A 16,697-nucleotide genomic window follows, 5' to 3' on the forward strand; every position below is an offset into this window, starting at 1 on the left:
GTGTGAGTTGTGTGTGCATGCACGTGTGTGTGCACATGCAGGAACAGGTCCTGTGACACCCGTCTGCCGGGAGCACCCGCCCTCTAAGATCACAGAGATCCTAAGTGGGAACAGTGCTGTGTGGTTCCGTGTCCCCAAAGCAGAACTGCTGGGCAGTGCATTGCGTGGTGTGATGTGGTGAGGGATTCCGTGGTCAAATGAGTTCCGGAAACAGTGGATCCAGCAAAATGAACCGGGACTCTGTCCTGAGACACGTGTGTGTAGAAGGCAGCGTTCCTCAGATCCGAGCATCTTGAAGGGCTGCTGTGGAACTCACCTGGGGCGATGCTGCGCTAAGACTCAAGACTCAGTAACCCCTGCATTCAGGTCCTTCCTCCCTGTGCCCCTCGGTCAGGCTCTGGGGGAGGGAACTGCTCCCTGCCTGCCGCCTCTTCTGACCGGGGTCTGCAGGAAGCTCTGCGTACCCCTCTTTGCCCGTCACGATCCCACCTCCGTTGCTTTAGTCCCCCGGGGCCTGCCTTCCGGAACGGGTCTCGTCTGTGAGCTCCCTAAGCCTCACTCCCTGAATTAAGCCTTTGACGCTGCTGGCTTGTTACCGGTTTTATATGGGCAGTATTTTTGTCTCCCTGGCAATTCTCCAGACGCCTTGAGCCCACAGACTCCGTGTTTCCTGTCCTCACAACACCCAGCGCAATGTTGGGACAGGGCTTGAGTGGACCTTAACGTGTCTGGTTTGTCATGGCAATTCTGGGTTCGCTTTCTGTTTGTCTTAGACTTGTATACCCTAATCCCCGAAAGGTCTTTGGAAACCCCATGGCCGCTCAGAGGGCTTCAGGCTTTAGAGTAACCTGAGGTCCAGCGCTCACTTCTCTCTGATTCATCTCACTCCAGAGCTAAATCTGGAGGCTACCCCCAAACTGAACTGGCCTCTGGCAATCTCTCCCATTAGGGGCTTCTAGGGTTTGATGGATCAAAGGATCAGGGCGCTAGCTTTCCGGACAGGGGGAGCGCGGTCTGACTGCTTTTATAACAGGTGGACTTTGGAACGGGGTCGGGGCGCGGCAGGAGGCAGAGCCCTCCCGCTTGGTGCCCGGCCAGACCTCTCCTCTGTCCTCGTGGGGCGGCCGTGGATGGACATGCGGGGGGGGGGGGCGTTAGGGGCTTGGCGGAGGTGGTCACAGTTAGTCTCGTGAGTGGCCGTCTCTGTTTAAGGGGAGGGGCTCGCTCTGGAGATGGGGAGGGTACGGCAAAGGCAAAGAGAAAACGGAGAGGAGTGAGTGTCTTACCTCGTAGACCTGGAAAAAAATAGGGATTTGAAGTCAGCATTTTGAAGGGAAAAAAAAAAAAAAAGAAGCAACACTTAATCACTCATTTCACACGGTGGCCCCTGTCTGGACTACACGAAGGTCTGTGGGGGGCTCATCACACGGGGACAGCGGGTGGCACATGCCCTCGTGGGGGCCCCCTCCTCCACATGGGCAGCAGAGGGGCTGGAGGTGTTTTCCATCTGCCTCGATAGTGTCAGAAAGGGCATCCCAAGTCGCTTTAGGGTTATCTGGGAAACAACCAACCAACCGAAACAACACTCTCTGGACCGGTCAGGTGATACAAAGGTTCCTTTTGAGGTAATCTGGAAAGTTCCACAAATGCCTCTCCAAAAAGCTGAAGAAGTGACCTCCAGGAGCATCTAGAATGAGTGGCTTTGTTCATAAAATCTTCTGTCCACAGTATGGGAGTGGGTGGAGACAGATGGGGCGTTCCCTTCTGAATGTCTCCTGTTGCCCATCAGATGTGTGCAGGGCTGGAGGGGATGGCTGGCGGGGGGAGGGGGCAGGTAGCTGCGGCAGACCTCACTCTGGGCAGACGCCACCGGGGGCTCCTATCAGATGGGGCTCATCGTGGTGAGTTCTGGAAGGCTGGCTCCCGTGCTGAGGTGGTGTGGTCCCCCAGCGTCCCACGCGGCTCCCCCAAACCTTCACCTACCCAGCTCTTCTTCTTCTTCTTTTTGGCATCGGCCTCCTTGCTGCTGCCGATACTGGAGTGACTGGTGATGCTGTTGAGGCTCGAGATGCTGTCCGACGAGTTCTGCCTCTTGATCCGGAGTTCTAGGGGCCAAGCACAGGGGGCAAACACAGACACGGTGGGTTTAAAGGAGACGGCGTGAGGCTTAGGGCAAGTCTCGCCGCAGGAGAGAGAGGAGGAACCACCACCTCCTGGTCCACATTCTTCAGTTTTTAGGATCATCCTCTCAACGAGCCTTTACTGAGTGCCCATCACGTTTCAACATCAACAAAGGTTAAGGGATAAAAAAAAACAAGTAGGAAATGACCCCCATCCTCAGGAGGCTCCCAGTCTAGTAGGAGAAAAAGCAGCACAGAATCCAGTGCCCTCGGCTTGAGCAGGTGTGACAAGGGGCAGCCCCGGCCAGGCGTCCATAGTCCTATGGAGACAGCGACCTGACGCCCTCAGGACTTTCTCCAGGAATATTGGCTGGGGGGGTCCAAGGCTGAGTGCCCCACATTTAACCCCCAAAAGCTTTAGTTTCCTCATCTGATGGGCAGAAAATCTTTTCAGCTCTCTGAGAAGGTCTGCAGTGGCACCAAAATGACGCCCTTTTCTACTACGGAGAAGGAAAGGGTTAATAAAGGAGAAGGCCTTTGAGTGTTGAAAGAACCAAAGCTCTTCAGGTGGGAACATTGGAAAATGATTTTAGGGCTGAAAAACAGTCCCTGCAAAGGCTGTGCAGGGAGCTGGTTGTGCGTTGGGGCTCCTCAGGCTGGGTAGCAGGGCCGGGGACAAGGGGAACAGCGAGGGGGGACGCTGGAGGACAAGCCCGGCGGGGCGAGCCCTGGGGGCCCCTCGAAGGAAGTCTGCCTTGTGCCGAGAGGACTGGATTTTTAAAACCTTATTATGAAATCATTAGAGGTTCACAGGAAATTGGAGAGAAATGGGCGGGGAGGTCCCCCGCGTGCACCTCTGACCCAGCCTCCTCCAGGGTTAGCATCTTGGGTGACTATGCGCAACGTCTCACAGAAACGAGGAGAAAGGCAAAGTGGCAGGAACTAGCCCAGAAGCAGGGGGCTAGCGGTGCCTGTCTGCAGCTGTTCCCCTGTTCAGTGCAGGAGATGTGTCTGGTTCTTTCCTCGCCTCTCCTTGACCAGCAATGGATCTTTCAGCTCTAGTTTTCCCTTCATGCCACAGGGAAAACAAGATCCTAGGATCCGATGACGGAATCACCACGCTCCCAAAGCACATGGAAAACCCCTCGCTCCATGAGTATCAAACCAAGTTTTGCTGTAACCCAGCGTGCCTCCAGTTATTTTAAAAGGTATGCAAACTTCTCAAGGGAACATGCTCAACCGAAGTAAAGAATTTTTCGTTTGTATAAAAATGGAGCTATGGGTCCATACATATTTGTTTATATCTGCATAGAAAATTATTTCTCGAAGGTTTACAAGAAACTATTAGCAGTAATTACCCCTGGGGAGTGGGATTTGGAGGGGGGTTCGGGGAGAGGGATTTTATCTTTTACCGCACACCCTTTTGTATACTTTACATCAGGGGCTGGCGAGCTTTAGCTGTAAAGGCCAGACAGTAGATATCTTAGGCTTTGTGGCCATTTGATCTCTCTTTCAACTACTCGGCAAGGCTGGGTGGCACTGAAGCAGCCGCAGACAGTATGTACGTTAAAGAGCATGGCTGTGTGCCAGTAAAACTTTATTTAAAAACAGGTGCTGGGCTTCCCTGGTGGCGCAGCGGTTGGGAGTCCGCCTGCCGATGCGGGGGACGCGGGTTCGTGCCCCGGTCCGGGAGGATCCCACATGCCGCGGAGCGGCTGGGCCCGTGAGCCATGGCCGCTGAGCCAGCATGTCCGGAGCCTGTGCTCCGCAACGGGAGAGGCCACGACAGTGAGAGGCCGGCATAACGCAAAAAAAAAAAACCAAAAAAAACAGGTGGTGAGCCAGACTTGGCCAGTGGGCCAGGGTTTGCCAACCCCTAGTTCACATTTTCCTCCAGAACGTGTATTGCTTTTGTGATCAATTTAATTTACAATTAGTTACTTAACAACAAAATGAAAGGCAGCAAAACAAGTATCTATCATCAGTTACTTGGGGGTCCAATGAGCTGTGAGCCTGTCAATTAGATTTTTCAAATATGCTATATGGTACTTTTAAGAGCAAAGGACGTGCTTTAAATCGAACAATCTTCAAAAAGTTAAGAAACCTTTTGTGCATTTAAAATTTTGTGCCATGTACATTACCTATTTACAAGCAAAGTAAAGTAGGCATCATTGCTTTAAGCATTAGTTCTTTGACGGCCAAGCTGAACCTGGGCCAAGAAGGATGAGGGAAACATGAAAGCAAAGGACAGGATTCACTTATCCATTCAACACAAATATAGCTGAAGAATCAGGTGTACTTGGGAAACTAGAAATAGCTCAATGTCCCAGACCCATCGCTCAGGAGCTGTGTTTGAGCCAGTTACTTGTCTTCTCTGATCTTATTCTCAACTGTAAAATATATTTTATAGGGTTGTTACCTGCAATAAACGAGTTAACGTAAGTACAATGCTCAGAACAGTGCCTGGCATACTGGAGGTGCTCGACAAAGGCTGGCTGTTCCTGTGGTGGAAGCTGGGGCAGAGCCCGCAGGAGAAGTGATGGGAGATGTGGATGCGGCCAGAGAGAAAGCGCATCCTAGACCAGGAGAGGGGCGGTGCTCCTGCTGCAGGGTTTGCATGTGTTCTCTTTCCCTTTAACTTGCTTTTCTGAAACGTTTCAAACTCACAGAAACACTTAAAGCACAGCGCAAGGGAGGACACCCACAGGCCCTCCCCACCATGTAACAACTGTGATGTTTTGTTATATTTGCGCCAGTGCACACTCTCTCTGCAGACAGGCATATACACACCCCCACACACAACATTTTCCTGAACAATTTGAAAGCAAGTTGCAGACATGACACTGTACCACTAAATACTTCTAAGAATAGGGGCATTATCTCACAGCATCAGTATTACACCTAAGCAAATTCAAATTGCAATGATTTCTGATGTTAACTGATGTGGCTGGATCACTCCGGGGGCAGAGTGACAGGAGGACTGTAGCAACACAAGACTAGTTAGGAAATTACTATGATAACCCGGAAAAAGAGTGACAGCCTAAGCCAGGGGAGTGACAAGACAGCGGAGGACAGACATACAGATCTATGTGTGAGTTATGTGTAGAAGCTAACTGACCACACAGGGTGAACAGGGAGACGTGAAGGATGGCGCTCCTATCGGTGGGTTCAGTGACCAGGCAGGTGTTTATACCTGAAGTGGGCAAAAGTGCAGAAGGGAGAGCGTTAAGCAGTTGGAAATAGAGGTATGGGATTCAGGAGCATGACACAGATTAAGAAAAGGGACATACAGACGAAGAAGTTGTAAAACCCATTGAGTTAATAAGTGAACTCAGCAAGTTTGCAGGATTCAAGATGAACATACGAGAAAATCATTTGTATTTCTCGATACTAGTGATGACGAATCTGAAAATGAAATTAAGAAAACAATTCTATTTACCATAGGATCAATAATTAAATTCAGCAAAAGAAATGCAAGACGTATACTGAAGGCTGCAAAACACTACTGAAAGAAATTAAAGTATATCTAAATAAATGGAAAGGCATGCCATGGTCACGGAAGACAGCACTGTGAAGACGACAATACTTTCCAGATTCACGTACTGAGCCCATACAACCTCTACACCAAAATCCCAGCCGGATAATTTGCAGAGATTGACAGAGTGACCCTAAGATTCACATGGGGAAACAAAGGGCACAGATCAGCCAAAACCATCTTGAACAAGATCAAATTTGGAGGACCCACACTTCTGATTTCAAAACCTACTACAAAGCTATAGTAATCAAGGCAGGGTGGTACCCGCTAAGGATAGACATATGAATGAATTAATGGCATAAAACTGAGAATCCAGAAATAAACCCATGTATTTCTGGTTGACTGATTTCCTGCAAGACTGCCAAGATAAGTGAATGGGGAAAATAGTCTTCTCAACAAATGGTGCTGGGACAACAGGACAGCCACTTATAAAAGAATGAAGTCGGACCCCTACCTCACACCATATAGGAAAAGTAACTCGAAATGGACCAAAGATCTAAATGAAACAACTAAAACCACATAAAACTTTTAGAAGCTAACGTGGGAATAAATCTTCATGACCTTGGATCAGGCAACAGTTTTTTAGATACAACACCTAAAGCACACAAACACATACACAAATCGAAGAAAAAAACAGATCAGGGCTTCCCTGGTGGTGCAGTGGTTCAGAGTCCGCCTGCCAATGCAGGGGACACGGGTTCGTGGCCCGGTCCGGGAGGATCCCACGTGCCGCGGAGCGGCTGGGCCCGTGAGCCATGGCCGCTGAGCCTGCGCGTCCGGAGCCTGTGCTCCGCAACGGGAGAGGCCACAGCAGTGAGAGGCCCGCGTACCGCAAAAAAACCCCAAAACAAACAAAAAACAGATCAATTACACTTCATCAAAATGGAAAGCTTTGGTTCTTCAAGGTGAAACGGAGCAGGACCCTGTGGTCCTTGCCACTCCCATGTCCTCAGCCTGCCTTTTGTCTGTGGAAAAACTTTAGCCAAAGAATAAGTTTAATCAGAGAAATGAGAAAATACAGAAACAAAGGAAAACAGTCAAAGGAGACCAAATAGTAATGATAGGTTAGTCATTAAGCATGGTCAAGGACCTTTAGTTCCTCCTTAAGGGCTACAGATAATATTCTGAGCCGTACCCTGTGAGCTGGCTTATAGACACTGAAACCCCGACCAGCTGGAAGAAGTTAACTACACAATGACCAGGCTGTAGCCATGACCTAAGCTGCCACAATTCTGAGAACTTGCACCAAGGAAATGGGAACAAACAGACCCTGGAACTGAAGCCTAACTGTACCTAAAAGAATCAAGATGACGCTGGTCAGACCACCGATGACCAATTTTAAGACGACTGTCAGAGCTGACTGTGCTGTTTCTACATGTTGCCCCCTCCCTCTGTCTACAAAAGCTCTCGCCCACTGACTGTCAGTGGGGGGAGTCGGCCTTTGGACAGGTGTCCGTCCTCCCTACCGGACTGCCGGCATCCAAAGTAAAGTAAACTTTCCTCTCCACCAACCTGGCCTCTTTATTGGCTTTTGAGCAGCGAGTAGCCGGACCCCACTTTCGGTTACAAAGGGACAGTGTGAGAAAGTAAAGACAACTCGCAGAATTGGAGAAAACATTTGCAAATCATGTATCTGATAAGGGGCTAGCATTCAGAATATATTAAAAACTCTTAAAACTCAACAGTAAAAAGAAAACCTGATTGAAGAATAGGCCAAGGATTTAAAGACATTTCTCCATAAAGGGATACAAGTGGCCAATAAGCACGTGAAAAGAAGGCCCATCATATCCTTAGCCACTGAGGAAATTACAACCCAGATCATAACGAGATACCACTTCACCTCCACTAGGATGGCTATCACAAAAAAAGACAACAGCAGATGTTGGCAAGGATGTGGAGAAACTGAAACCCTCAAGGTGCTGGGAAGAAGGACAAGGGTGCAGCTGTTTTGACAAAGTTTGACAGCTACTCAAAAAGTCGACAGAGCTACCACATGACCCAGCAGTTCCACTGCTGGTTATACACTAAGAGAACTGAAAACATCTGTTCACACAAAAACTTGTGCATGAATGTTCATAGTCGTGTTATTTGTAACAGGCAAAAAGTGAAAACAACCAAGTGTCCACCAACCGATGATGGATAAACAAGGTGTGGTCCACCCACACAATGGAGTATTATTCAGCCAATGGAGTATTATTCAGCCATAAAAAGGAATGAAGTCCTGACACACGGTACAACATGGATGGAGCTTGAAAACATGAAACTAGATGAAACAAGCCAGCCCCCAAACACCACATACTGCATGATTCTATCTACATGAAATGTCCAGAACAGGCAAATGCATGGAGACAGAAAACGGATTAGTGGATGCCGGGGCTGAGAGGAGGGAGGAAGAGGGAGTGACGGCTAAGGGGTTCGGGGTTTCTTTGTGGGGTGATCAAAATGTTCTGGATTTAGATAGTGGTGATGGTTGTAAATACAACCTTATTGAATATGCTAAAACCCACTGAATTGCACGTGTTAAAAAGGTGTGAATTATATCTCAATTTAAAAGAAAAAGAGATTACAGAAGCTACCGGATAGACGTGAACACTAGGGAGAGTGTGCACAGTCAGAAGAAAAAGCTGAGGCTGGAGCCCTGGACAAGGTGTTTTCCTTGTGATGAGAAAACTCTCAGGATTTACTCTCAACCGCTTTCGTGCAGCTGTCTGTGTTAACTGTATTATCACGTGGCACCTGGCATTCTTAGTACTTATTTATCTCCCACCGGAAGGCTGCACCTTGTGACCACCTTCATCCACCCCCAGCCCCCCGCCCAGATCACCCCTCATCCTGACTTTCTCTAGCAAAGCTTGACTCGCTGTTAAATCCCAGGCTCACCTGTCACTTGAGCCCCACGGAACCCATGTGATCTCGGTCTCATCTGAAGAGTCGGTTCATTCCCCTCGGAGAACCGAAGTGAGGATCAAGTGGGGTTATACACACGTCTGCGCACGCGCACGTTTATGTCAAGGTGGAAAGTGCTAGTGTTTTAGACTACTTTCCAGGGCACTTTTAGGTTCATGGCAAATTTGAGCGGAAGGTACAGAGATGCCCCACTACCCCCTGCCCCTCTACGTGCACGGCCCCCCCGCTATTAACCATCCCCACCAGAAGCTACATTTGCTACAATCGATGGACCTGCACTGACACGTCACCGTCCCCCGGAGCCCAGAGTTTACACTGGGCTTCGCTCTTGGTGGTACATACTGTGGGTCTGGACAAACGGAGAAGGACACATATTCCCCCATCACCGTGTGCTACAGAGTGCTGTCACCGCCCTGCAAATCCTCTGCCTTGCCCACCGCCTTTCCCCGCCCCCAGCCCCGAAAGCCACGACCCTGTCACCGTCCCCAGAGTCTCGCCTCTCCCGGAATGTCATACAGCCGGAACCACACAACACGCAGCCTTTCCCGACTGGCTCTTTCACTCAGCAGTGCGCCCTTAACACGGTCAGCATCTTCTCGCCGTCTGATTAACTCATTTCTTTACAATGCTGAGTGACACTGCGTGGTCTGGCTATGGTACAGTTTACTCATCCTTTCGCCTACCGCAGGACATCGGGGTTGCTTCCAAGTTTTGCTGACTGTGAATAAAGCTGCTGTAAAACATCCATGTTTAGGTTTCTGTGGGGACACAACGTTTCAGCTCCTTTGGGCAGATACCAAGGAGCGTGACGGCTGGGCTATACAGCAGGAGTACCTCGCGTTTGTAAGAGGAAAGTGCTATGTTAGCGACTGTCTTCGACAGTCATTTGAGGTCGGAGGTGAGGACCCTCTCCTCTCCCTCACCCTCTGGGGTGGTGGGGTCATGCCCCGCTGCTCCTCGCTGACCGTCCGAGGGCCCCCACCTTCTAGAAACCTGACGTGGAGAGAAATCCTGCAGTAAGCCTCTTTCCAGCCCAGGCCTGTGGCCGGAAGGCCTACCTTTGGGTGTGGCTTCTGAGGCATTGAGGGCCCCCTGAATGACGGCCTGGGCCTCAGAGTTCTTCTTCTTCAGAAAGTCTATGGTTTCCCGTAAGTCCAGCAGCTCAGTGTCCTGAGAGAGAAACGAAGTGGTGTCATGGGTGTGGCTGGGGGACACCTGCTCTGTGCCCGGCCAGGGGCTGGGCTCGGGACTCTCCAGACCCAATGTGGAGGGCAGGGAATTGGGGCAGGTGGAGGAGCCAGGGCGGCAGGAGGGGGGGCGCCAGCCTGGCCTGTCCGTCCCCCGACCCGCGCTCTCACCTTCTCCTCGGCTGTCTCCGCCAGGTGCCGCAGACGGCATGTCATGCTCACCAGGCTCTGCTCAAAGGCCGCCACCAGGTTGGCCTGAAACAAACACGTATGGGGGTTCCCCAGGTGCCTGGGTTTGGGGAAGGGAGGGGACGTCTGTGGGAGGTGGCTAAGCTGACTGCAGGTCTCAGAGCGGACCAACCGCATAGGGGCTATTACACCTTGCTCCCATTTCTGGCCCGAAGGACATTCCTGGGGGGCCCAGCGCCTTGAATGATAAAGCGGCACAGACAGCATCAGGGTGGGGCAGGTCTTTGGAGGCGTCTAGGGATGCGACACCTACTGTTTGCGGAGGTGGGACTGTCCCCTGCTTCCAGGGGGCGTCCCCTCGGGGGCCGTCGCTTTATCCTGGTGGAACTCCTCCCCCAGGGCCCCATCACTCCCAGAGAACGGGTTTGGGACAGCTTCCCAGCCCCGCGCCCAAGGGGCCTCCATTCTTCGGTTCTGGCCGCCCTTTCCCTGATCCTGGGGCTGGAGCGGTAGCTTGGGCCACCTCGCGGCAATTCCACAGTCTGGCCACTAGGTGTCGGGCCGGCTCCGCGAGGGGCCCCCAAGGACTTGGGGGGCAGCAGGGGGAGGGGCAGGAACTCCAGCTCTGCCAGCAGGAAGGCCTGCAGGGAAGGGGGGCGTGCTGAGGCTGGGACCAGAGAGGGGGACGCTCGCCCTGGGAGAGGAACAGCCGCGGTTCGCGGGGAGTAAACTGTGGCCCTTCGAGGGAGGGGCGCACTCCACACAGAGCTCTGGGGGCCGGTAACCCCTGCTTCCTGTCGGCCAGTGGTTCTGCCTCCCTGGGGGTCGACCCTAGTGTTCGCCCCCTGTCCTTGACACAGGCTGGAGGCCTCTCTGGTCCAGGCCGGGCTCCTTGGCACGTCTGTGCCTCGATGGGGTTACCTCCACCTCTGGACTGGGAGCTCCTGCCTTCCTGGCCTTGGGTCACCTCTTGTTTGGTCCCTACATCCCTGCCCGTCTGTGAGCACGTGCCTCCTCGTGAGGGGCCCCGAGACCCCGGCTCCTCGGGGCTTTTCCGTGCCGGCCTCTTCCCGTCTGGGGCTCCCTCTCCTCTGGGGGGGCTGCCGCCCCGCATCCTGTCCCTCCTCTGAGCCTCCCTCACCCCCAGCCCCACGAGGGAGCCTGTATGCCCTCGGGGCTCAACCGGGGGTCTGGAGAAAGGCTGGCATGTGGGAGGGGGAAGGCGTCCAGGCTGTGCCCAGCGTGAACAGGACACAAGGTCTGGAATCAGGGGACCCTGAGAACAGCAGAGAGCCTTCCAGAATCCAGGACTCTGACCCCCAGCGAAAGCCTGTCTCCAAAATTCAGGACCGTCGTGTCTGAGCATTCAGATTCTCCTCTCAGCCAAAGGGAACTTCCTGTTCTAAGAGAGTCACCTTCTAAATTCATTCTCTTGGCTCTGGTCCAGACTGGACAGCACGACACTGACAGGGTGTAAATGAGTCAGACGAGCTCCTGCTCTCTGACACCCCTCCCCCGCTGCCGTCTCCCAGACATGAATTTCCCGGGCTCTGCCGGACGGGATGGCCTTGGGTGAGGCGCCAGGGACAGAAGAGATGGGTCTCGTTTCTATTACGATTCTTATGGGTCCCCAGTTGTGGGGAAAAGGCTTGATACGAGCTTCGTGCAAGCCAGTAAGAATACAACGGACCGACCGAGAGTTTGGGAAAGAGAATAAAAAGAACAAAGAGAACAACCAGTGTGGTGAGGACACCGCTCGCTGCCCGAATGTACTGGAAACACGCAAAACCGCGGTGCCGGGTCTTCTACCTGATTCCAGTGAGACCCAGGCCTGACAGCTGGGCTCCCCAGAGAGGAAGGGAAGAGAAAAAAACCAGCAAGGACTGCGGAAATTGCAGACATGGTTACTTTGTGCAAACACTTGGAAAGCTCCGCAGATCCGGCTCAGCTGTTGTTTACAGCTTTGGGGGAAAATGGCTCTTATGTTCTCTGTCTGCAGCTCGGTCGCTGGGGAGAGGCTTCTGCGGCCTAGTCTGGGGGGCAGCTTCGTTTCTCCCCATCTCCCAGGGTGGAAAAACCGAGGCCACAAGAAACGCATTCTAAGCGGATGTACTCTGGGCAGGCTGAGGGCGGCGACAAGAATGCGGGCTCCCCAGCTAAGCTCAGGGGCCCCAGAAGACAAGGCAGCTGTGGCCGAGGAGCCGGAGCCCGGGCTGGCCTCCTAAGAGCGTTGCCGTTCCCAGGTGGGGTCCCACTACCCAGCTGTGTGCCTGCCCAGCGACGGGGTGAACGACGACACGGGCAGAGGCAGCGGGTTCCCAGGGATCTCTAATTCTGATCCGTGACTATTCCTGTCCACGGCCAGTGGCAAGGCTGTTCCCACCTCCACGCAGAACCACTGATATAAACCCTTTTCTCTTTCTCTAGGGGCTTCACGGGCCGTCGGACGGGCGCTCGTCCGTACCTATGAATTAGGGTGGGGGTGCAAATGGCTCCTTAGAGAGACCCCGACTCAGAGGAGGAGGCCGCTCTCCAGATCCTCCGCTGCCTGGAATCAAAGCCCACGGGACACCTTATGAGACAGTTCTGCTGGGGCTGAACTCATCTAGTTTGGGCCCAGACAGCTGCCCGGCTGTCCCCTCCCCGGCACTCACGTTGGCGGAGAGCTGCGACGTCAAGGTGGCTACTTTCTCCTGGGATGACTCCAGGGCCCTGCGAAGCTTCCGGATTTGCTGTGAAGGAGACGGAGATGCACTTACGGTGGCAGAAGAGGTGTACGGCTCGCGAGGAAGTGGGGTGCAGGGGTGTTAGGAGGCCGGGGCGAAGGCTGGGGACCCTACCTCAGACTGCATCCTCTCCTCAGCCTGGTGAAGGAGCACAGAAGCGGGGTGGGGAGAGAGAGAGAGAAAGAGAGAGAGAGAAAGAGAGAGAGAAGGCCGTTACTACGGAGGCAAAGGCAGCGCGCAGAACTCGAGGAAGCGAGATGCAGAAGCGCCCAGAGGCTGAAGCCCTGTGGCCGGGCCTGGCTCTGCACGGGGTGGGCTCAGACCCCAGACCACGGTTCAATACGGCACACCTCTGGGGCAGAGGTCACAGCCACCTCTGCCATTGCCAGGAAGGCTAGGAAATGCAACTGCTGATCTGAGGGCTAACCCTGTCGCCACCAACTTGAAGGAGTAAAGCATTAGGGGCAGCACGAACCTGAGGACCAGCTTACGCCTCACGAGCAGACGCGGGCCCAGGGCCCACGAGGAACCTGGGGCAGATTTTGCACACAGTGGGGGTCCTGGGGTCCCTGAGCGCGGCCCACCCTCCCGGGCACAGAACGCCTCCACGACCAGGGGATTCTCCGTTTTTCAAAGGAGGCACAAAAGGCGCCAGGGTCGCTCGGATTGGCGGTGAGGCCGGAAGGACCACCGAGGTCTAGAAGCGCCCACTTCGTGCCCTAAGCTCCAGGGGCCCCCACCTCGCCCCGCCCCGCCCCCAGGAGGGTCCAGGGCGCAATTTTGTGCGGGGTGGGTGGAGAAGCGAGGCTCTTACTGAGGAGTAGGTGGAAGAGGCACTGGAGGCCAAGGACAGCACTGAGCCGTGAACTGCAAGAGAAGCAGAACGCAAAGGGTTAGCAGAGCGCTCGGCCGGGGAACCCGGGGAGGGTTCCCGGGAGGAGTGCTAAGGCAGGGGCTCGGGTTCTGATCCTGGAGCAGAGAGGGAGAACAGAACAGAGGACGCGGCTGTCTGCCCCACCGAGGACTCGAGTTCCGGGCAGAGCTGGCCTGCCCGCTCCGGCCCGTGCTCTCGGACAGCCGGGCCGAGGGCCCTGTGCTTGGCCTGCCCCTCCGAGGGCGCAGGGCTCCGGGAGAGAAGATGCTCCCGGGCACGGGTCACCGCCTCCCCCGTCAGGAAAGCACTGTCGCTGCTGAGGAAGAGGCAGTTCTCATCAGAGCTGCTCAGAACGAATCGCGACTCTGCCTGTGCCTCCTCTTCGCAGTGGGGACCGTTCAGATGAAAAAAGTCTCCAAGTGTAAGACACTCGTTCTGATTCTTCATGAACGACAGCCCTACTGAGAGAACCGGAGCAGGTCGGCAAGGAAAGCCCCCGGGATGAGCGTCCTGACGTCACCAAGTCTCACCCCCAGAAAGCCGGGCTCCAGCTCTGACCACCACGCCCAGAGGGCGGCCCTTGAAGCTGGTCTTCGGAACGTTCTCGAAAGAGGAATGAGATGCCTAATTCTCGTAAGGCTTTAAGAGCTACCTCTGCGTCCCCGTAAGCGGTCCTGTCCTCTGATGCCTGGGGGGATGGGAGGACGGTGGCGGCGTGCTCGCTCCGAGGGCGCCCTCTACATAAGCCTTCCACGCTGCCTCCCCTCCCCCGCCCCCAGGAGGGGCTCCATCCCAAAGCCCCAGGGCTGGACGGTGCCACCCAAGGTTTCTGGGCCCCCAGACCCTTCAAAGGGACGGGAAGAGAGAGCTGAAATGGCCCAATCGGATGTTCTGTGAGGCAGACATGTGCGCGGTGGCGGCAGCGGTGCGCGAGGGGACCCAGCAGAGCTGGGATGAGCGTGAACCGCGCTGGCATGAAGTCTCACCGTCGTCCGCGGGGTCTCGGAAGGATCCTGACCGGATCATCCCCTTGGGTCTCTCGGCCAGGGACAGGGTGCTCCCCATTTGGGAGCCGCTGTACAGCGCGAAGGCCGCCTCGTGGGTGGGGATGCTGTTGGAGCGGGTGATTCTTGGCGTGGTGGCCGCAGTGGGACTCACTGGAAGGACAGAGCGGGGGACAGGAGAGGGAGGGGAGGGCGGGAGAAGAGGCAGGGGCATCAGCTTTGGGTCCCGGGGGCGGGGCGCCAGGAGCAGAGGCGGATGGAGGGGCAGAGAGGAGGCCGGCGGGCGGCGGGTGTGCAGGCGGCCGTGCCTGGGAGAGCAAAGCCCTACGAGGAGGACCCTGCGTCTGAGCCAGGGGCGAAGAGCGAAGCCTGTTTGAACGGCCTTCCCTTGGGCCTGTCTGCCCGGAGAGGTCGCTTTCGAAGGTCATGCTGGGGGCCCGGCAGCTTTTCTGAAACCTTCGCATCACTTGGATGTGCCGATGAAAACGGGGTGTCGTGTTTCTCTAACACACAACGGGCTGCCAGGGAGGCCTGAGAGTTCAGAGCAAGGCTCAGATCCGAGTGACGAAGAGGACCAGCGAGAGGCAGGGCTCAGGCTGTGGGGCGCACGGCCGGGCACCACGGAGGGGAGCGGCACTCCCCAGAAACTCGGCCGGTGCCCAGCATGACCCTGGCTGGAAGGCCAGAGCCGGTGAGCCTGTCCGGGAGGCTGTGGAGCCCTGCTGGCCCGCAGCCCCGCCCCCTCGGCCCCTGCCTCTCGTCGTGCATGCTTGGGGTGGGGGGTGGGGCTCCTTGGACACTCCGTGGACGTCCAGTCTCTGGGAAGACCCGAGAAGAAGACAACCCCACCTCTCCCGGGGCCCTTCGGCGTGTGTGAGGTGATGATCGTGGCTTGGCCCGGCCCCTCATCCCCCTGTGTGGTCTCCATGGAGACGGACAGCAAGCTGGCCCCGCCCTCGTTTTAATGGCTCTCAGGGACCAGATGACCTTCCCTTTAGCATTGCGCCCTTCTCTAGCAAGATGACCCCGACTCCTAGTTTCCTCAGAGTCCCCAGTCGTCCCACAGGCGTGTCACAGGTCTGCAGGTTTTGCTTACTGCCTTCCTTCGCTCCGCTGAAAGAGGCAGTGGATTTGGAGACGCAGGAAGGAAGCAACAGGCCGGCCCGGGCACTGTCCTCAAGGGCCCCCAGCACTCGGCGCCCCAGGAAGCAGGGCCGTGAGCCCCGGCCTTCGCCCCTCCCGTCTCTGAAGCAGAGTCGCCTCCTCCTCACAAGCTTCCCCTTCTCCTCAGACACCAGGAAAGGAGCGGCCAGCACGGGTCTCCCTCAGCCCTGCCTCTAGGATTGGACGGTCCCGGCTCTGGGGCAGACCCACCGCTGCACTCGACCGCTCACCCCCTGCCTCCCCCGCTGCCCAACGCTGTGTCGCGGCGCTGGGTGCGGCGGCTCCCTTCTGGCTGCACCGGGTTTTGCTCTGGGCCTCCCTTACGGCTCTTCCACGCCAACAGGCAGACTCTCTGATGCTGCAAGGACCCCACAGCCCGGGCCCAGGGGCCACGTCTCAGGTCAGGGTCTGGCGCACTCAGCCGTGCGTCTCACGATGGATGCATGAACTGAGACCCGTGAGCCGGCCGCCATGGCGCGAACCAAGTATGGGGTGAAGCCCAAGGCCCCGCTGCCCTGCCGGCCCCCCTGCACGGCGGTGACTGCGGACACTGACCTATGGTGGTGAGCTGGCCCTTGGCGCTCAGGGACATGGACAGCGCAGGGGGCGACGGCAGCTCTGGCTGGTCGTCGGACTCGGGCGGCCCCCCGATGCTGTGGGAGTGTCGCCACTCCTTGGCCTCCTCCTGGGGCTGCAGCTGGTACCTGCGGGCGGCAGCCAACAGCTCGGTCTGGGCTTCTACCACCTGAGCTCAGAGGTGAGCTCCAAAAGCAGGACGAGGAGGTGGGAGCTGTCGGGGCTGACCACGGGGGGTGTGGAGGGAAGCAGCATCCTCCCGGACCTCAGGAGGGGCGGAAGGGCTGGGGACGCCCCTGCGGGGCTGCCCGAGCTAGGCCGAGATGACGGAGGCCCGGGACAGAGCTCGGCATTCGAACCTCCCAGCAGCAGGAATCACCGGACCGCAGGACCTACTGCCCACCTGAGTGGCCAG

General features: G+C 55.7%; 1 protein-coding gene across 5 annotated transcripts in view; it reads right to left on the minus strand.

Annotated features, from left to right (window-relative positions):
• NAV1 (neuron navigator 1) overlaps positions 1-16,697 on the minus strand; it is a 211,499-nt gene that overhangs the window by 12,819 nt on the left and 181,983 nt on the right. For 4 of the 5 annotated variants that reach the window (XM_060126299.1, XM_060126324.1, XM_060126307.1 and 1 more), the window contains 8 exons: positions 16,262-16,410; positions 14,525-14,695; positions 13,479-13,531; positions 12,779-12,802; positions 12,593-12,670; positions 9,921-10,004; positions 9,621-9,732; positions 1,984-2,105 (listed from right to left, as the gene is read on the minus strand). In XM_060126299.1, coding sequence (XP_059982282.1) covers positions 1,984-2,105; positions 9,621-9,732; positions 9,921-10,004; positions 12,593-12,670; positions 12,779-12,802; positions 13,479-13,531; positions 14,525-14,695; positions 16,262-16,410 — 793 coding nt within the window. The remainder of the gene's footprint in view (positions 1-1,983; positions 2,106-9,620; positions 9,733-9,920; positions 10,005-12,592; positions 12,671-12,778; positions 12,803-13,478; positions 13,532-14,524; positions 14,696-16,261; positions 16,411-16,697) is intronic. The other variant, XM_060126314.1, reaches the window with a different exon arrangement.

This window comes from Lagenorhynchus albirostris, chromosome 2 (assembly GCF_949774975.1).
Source record: "Lagenorhynchus albirostris chromosome 2, mLagAlb1.1, whole genome shotgun sequence".
NCBI classification, from domain to species: domain Eukaryota; kingdom Metazoa; phylum Chordata; class Mammalia; order Artiodactyla; family Delphinidae; genus Lagenorhynchus; species Lagenorhynchus albirostris.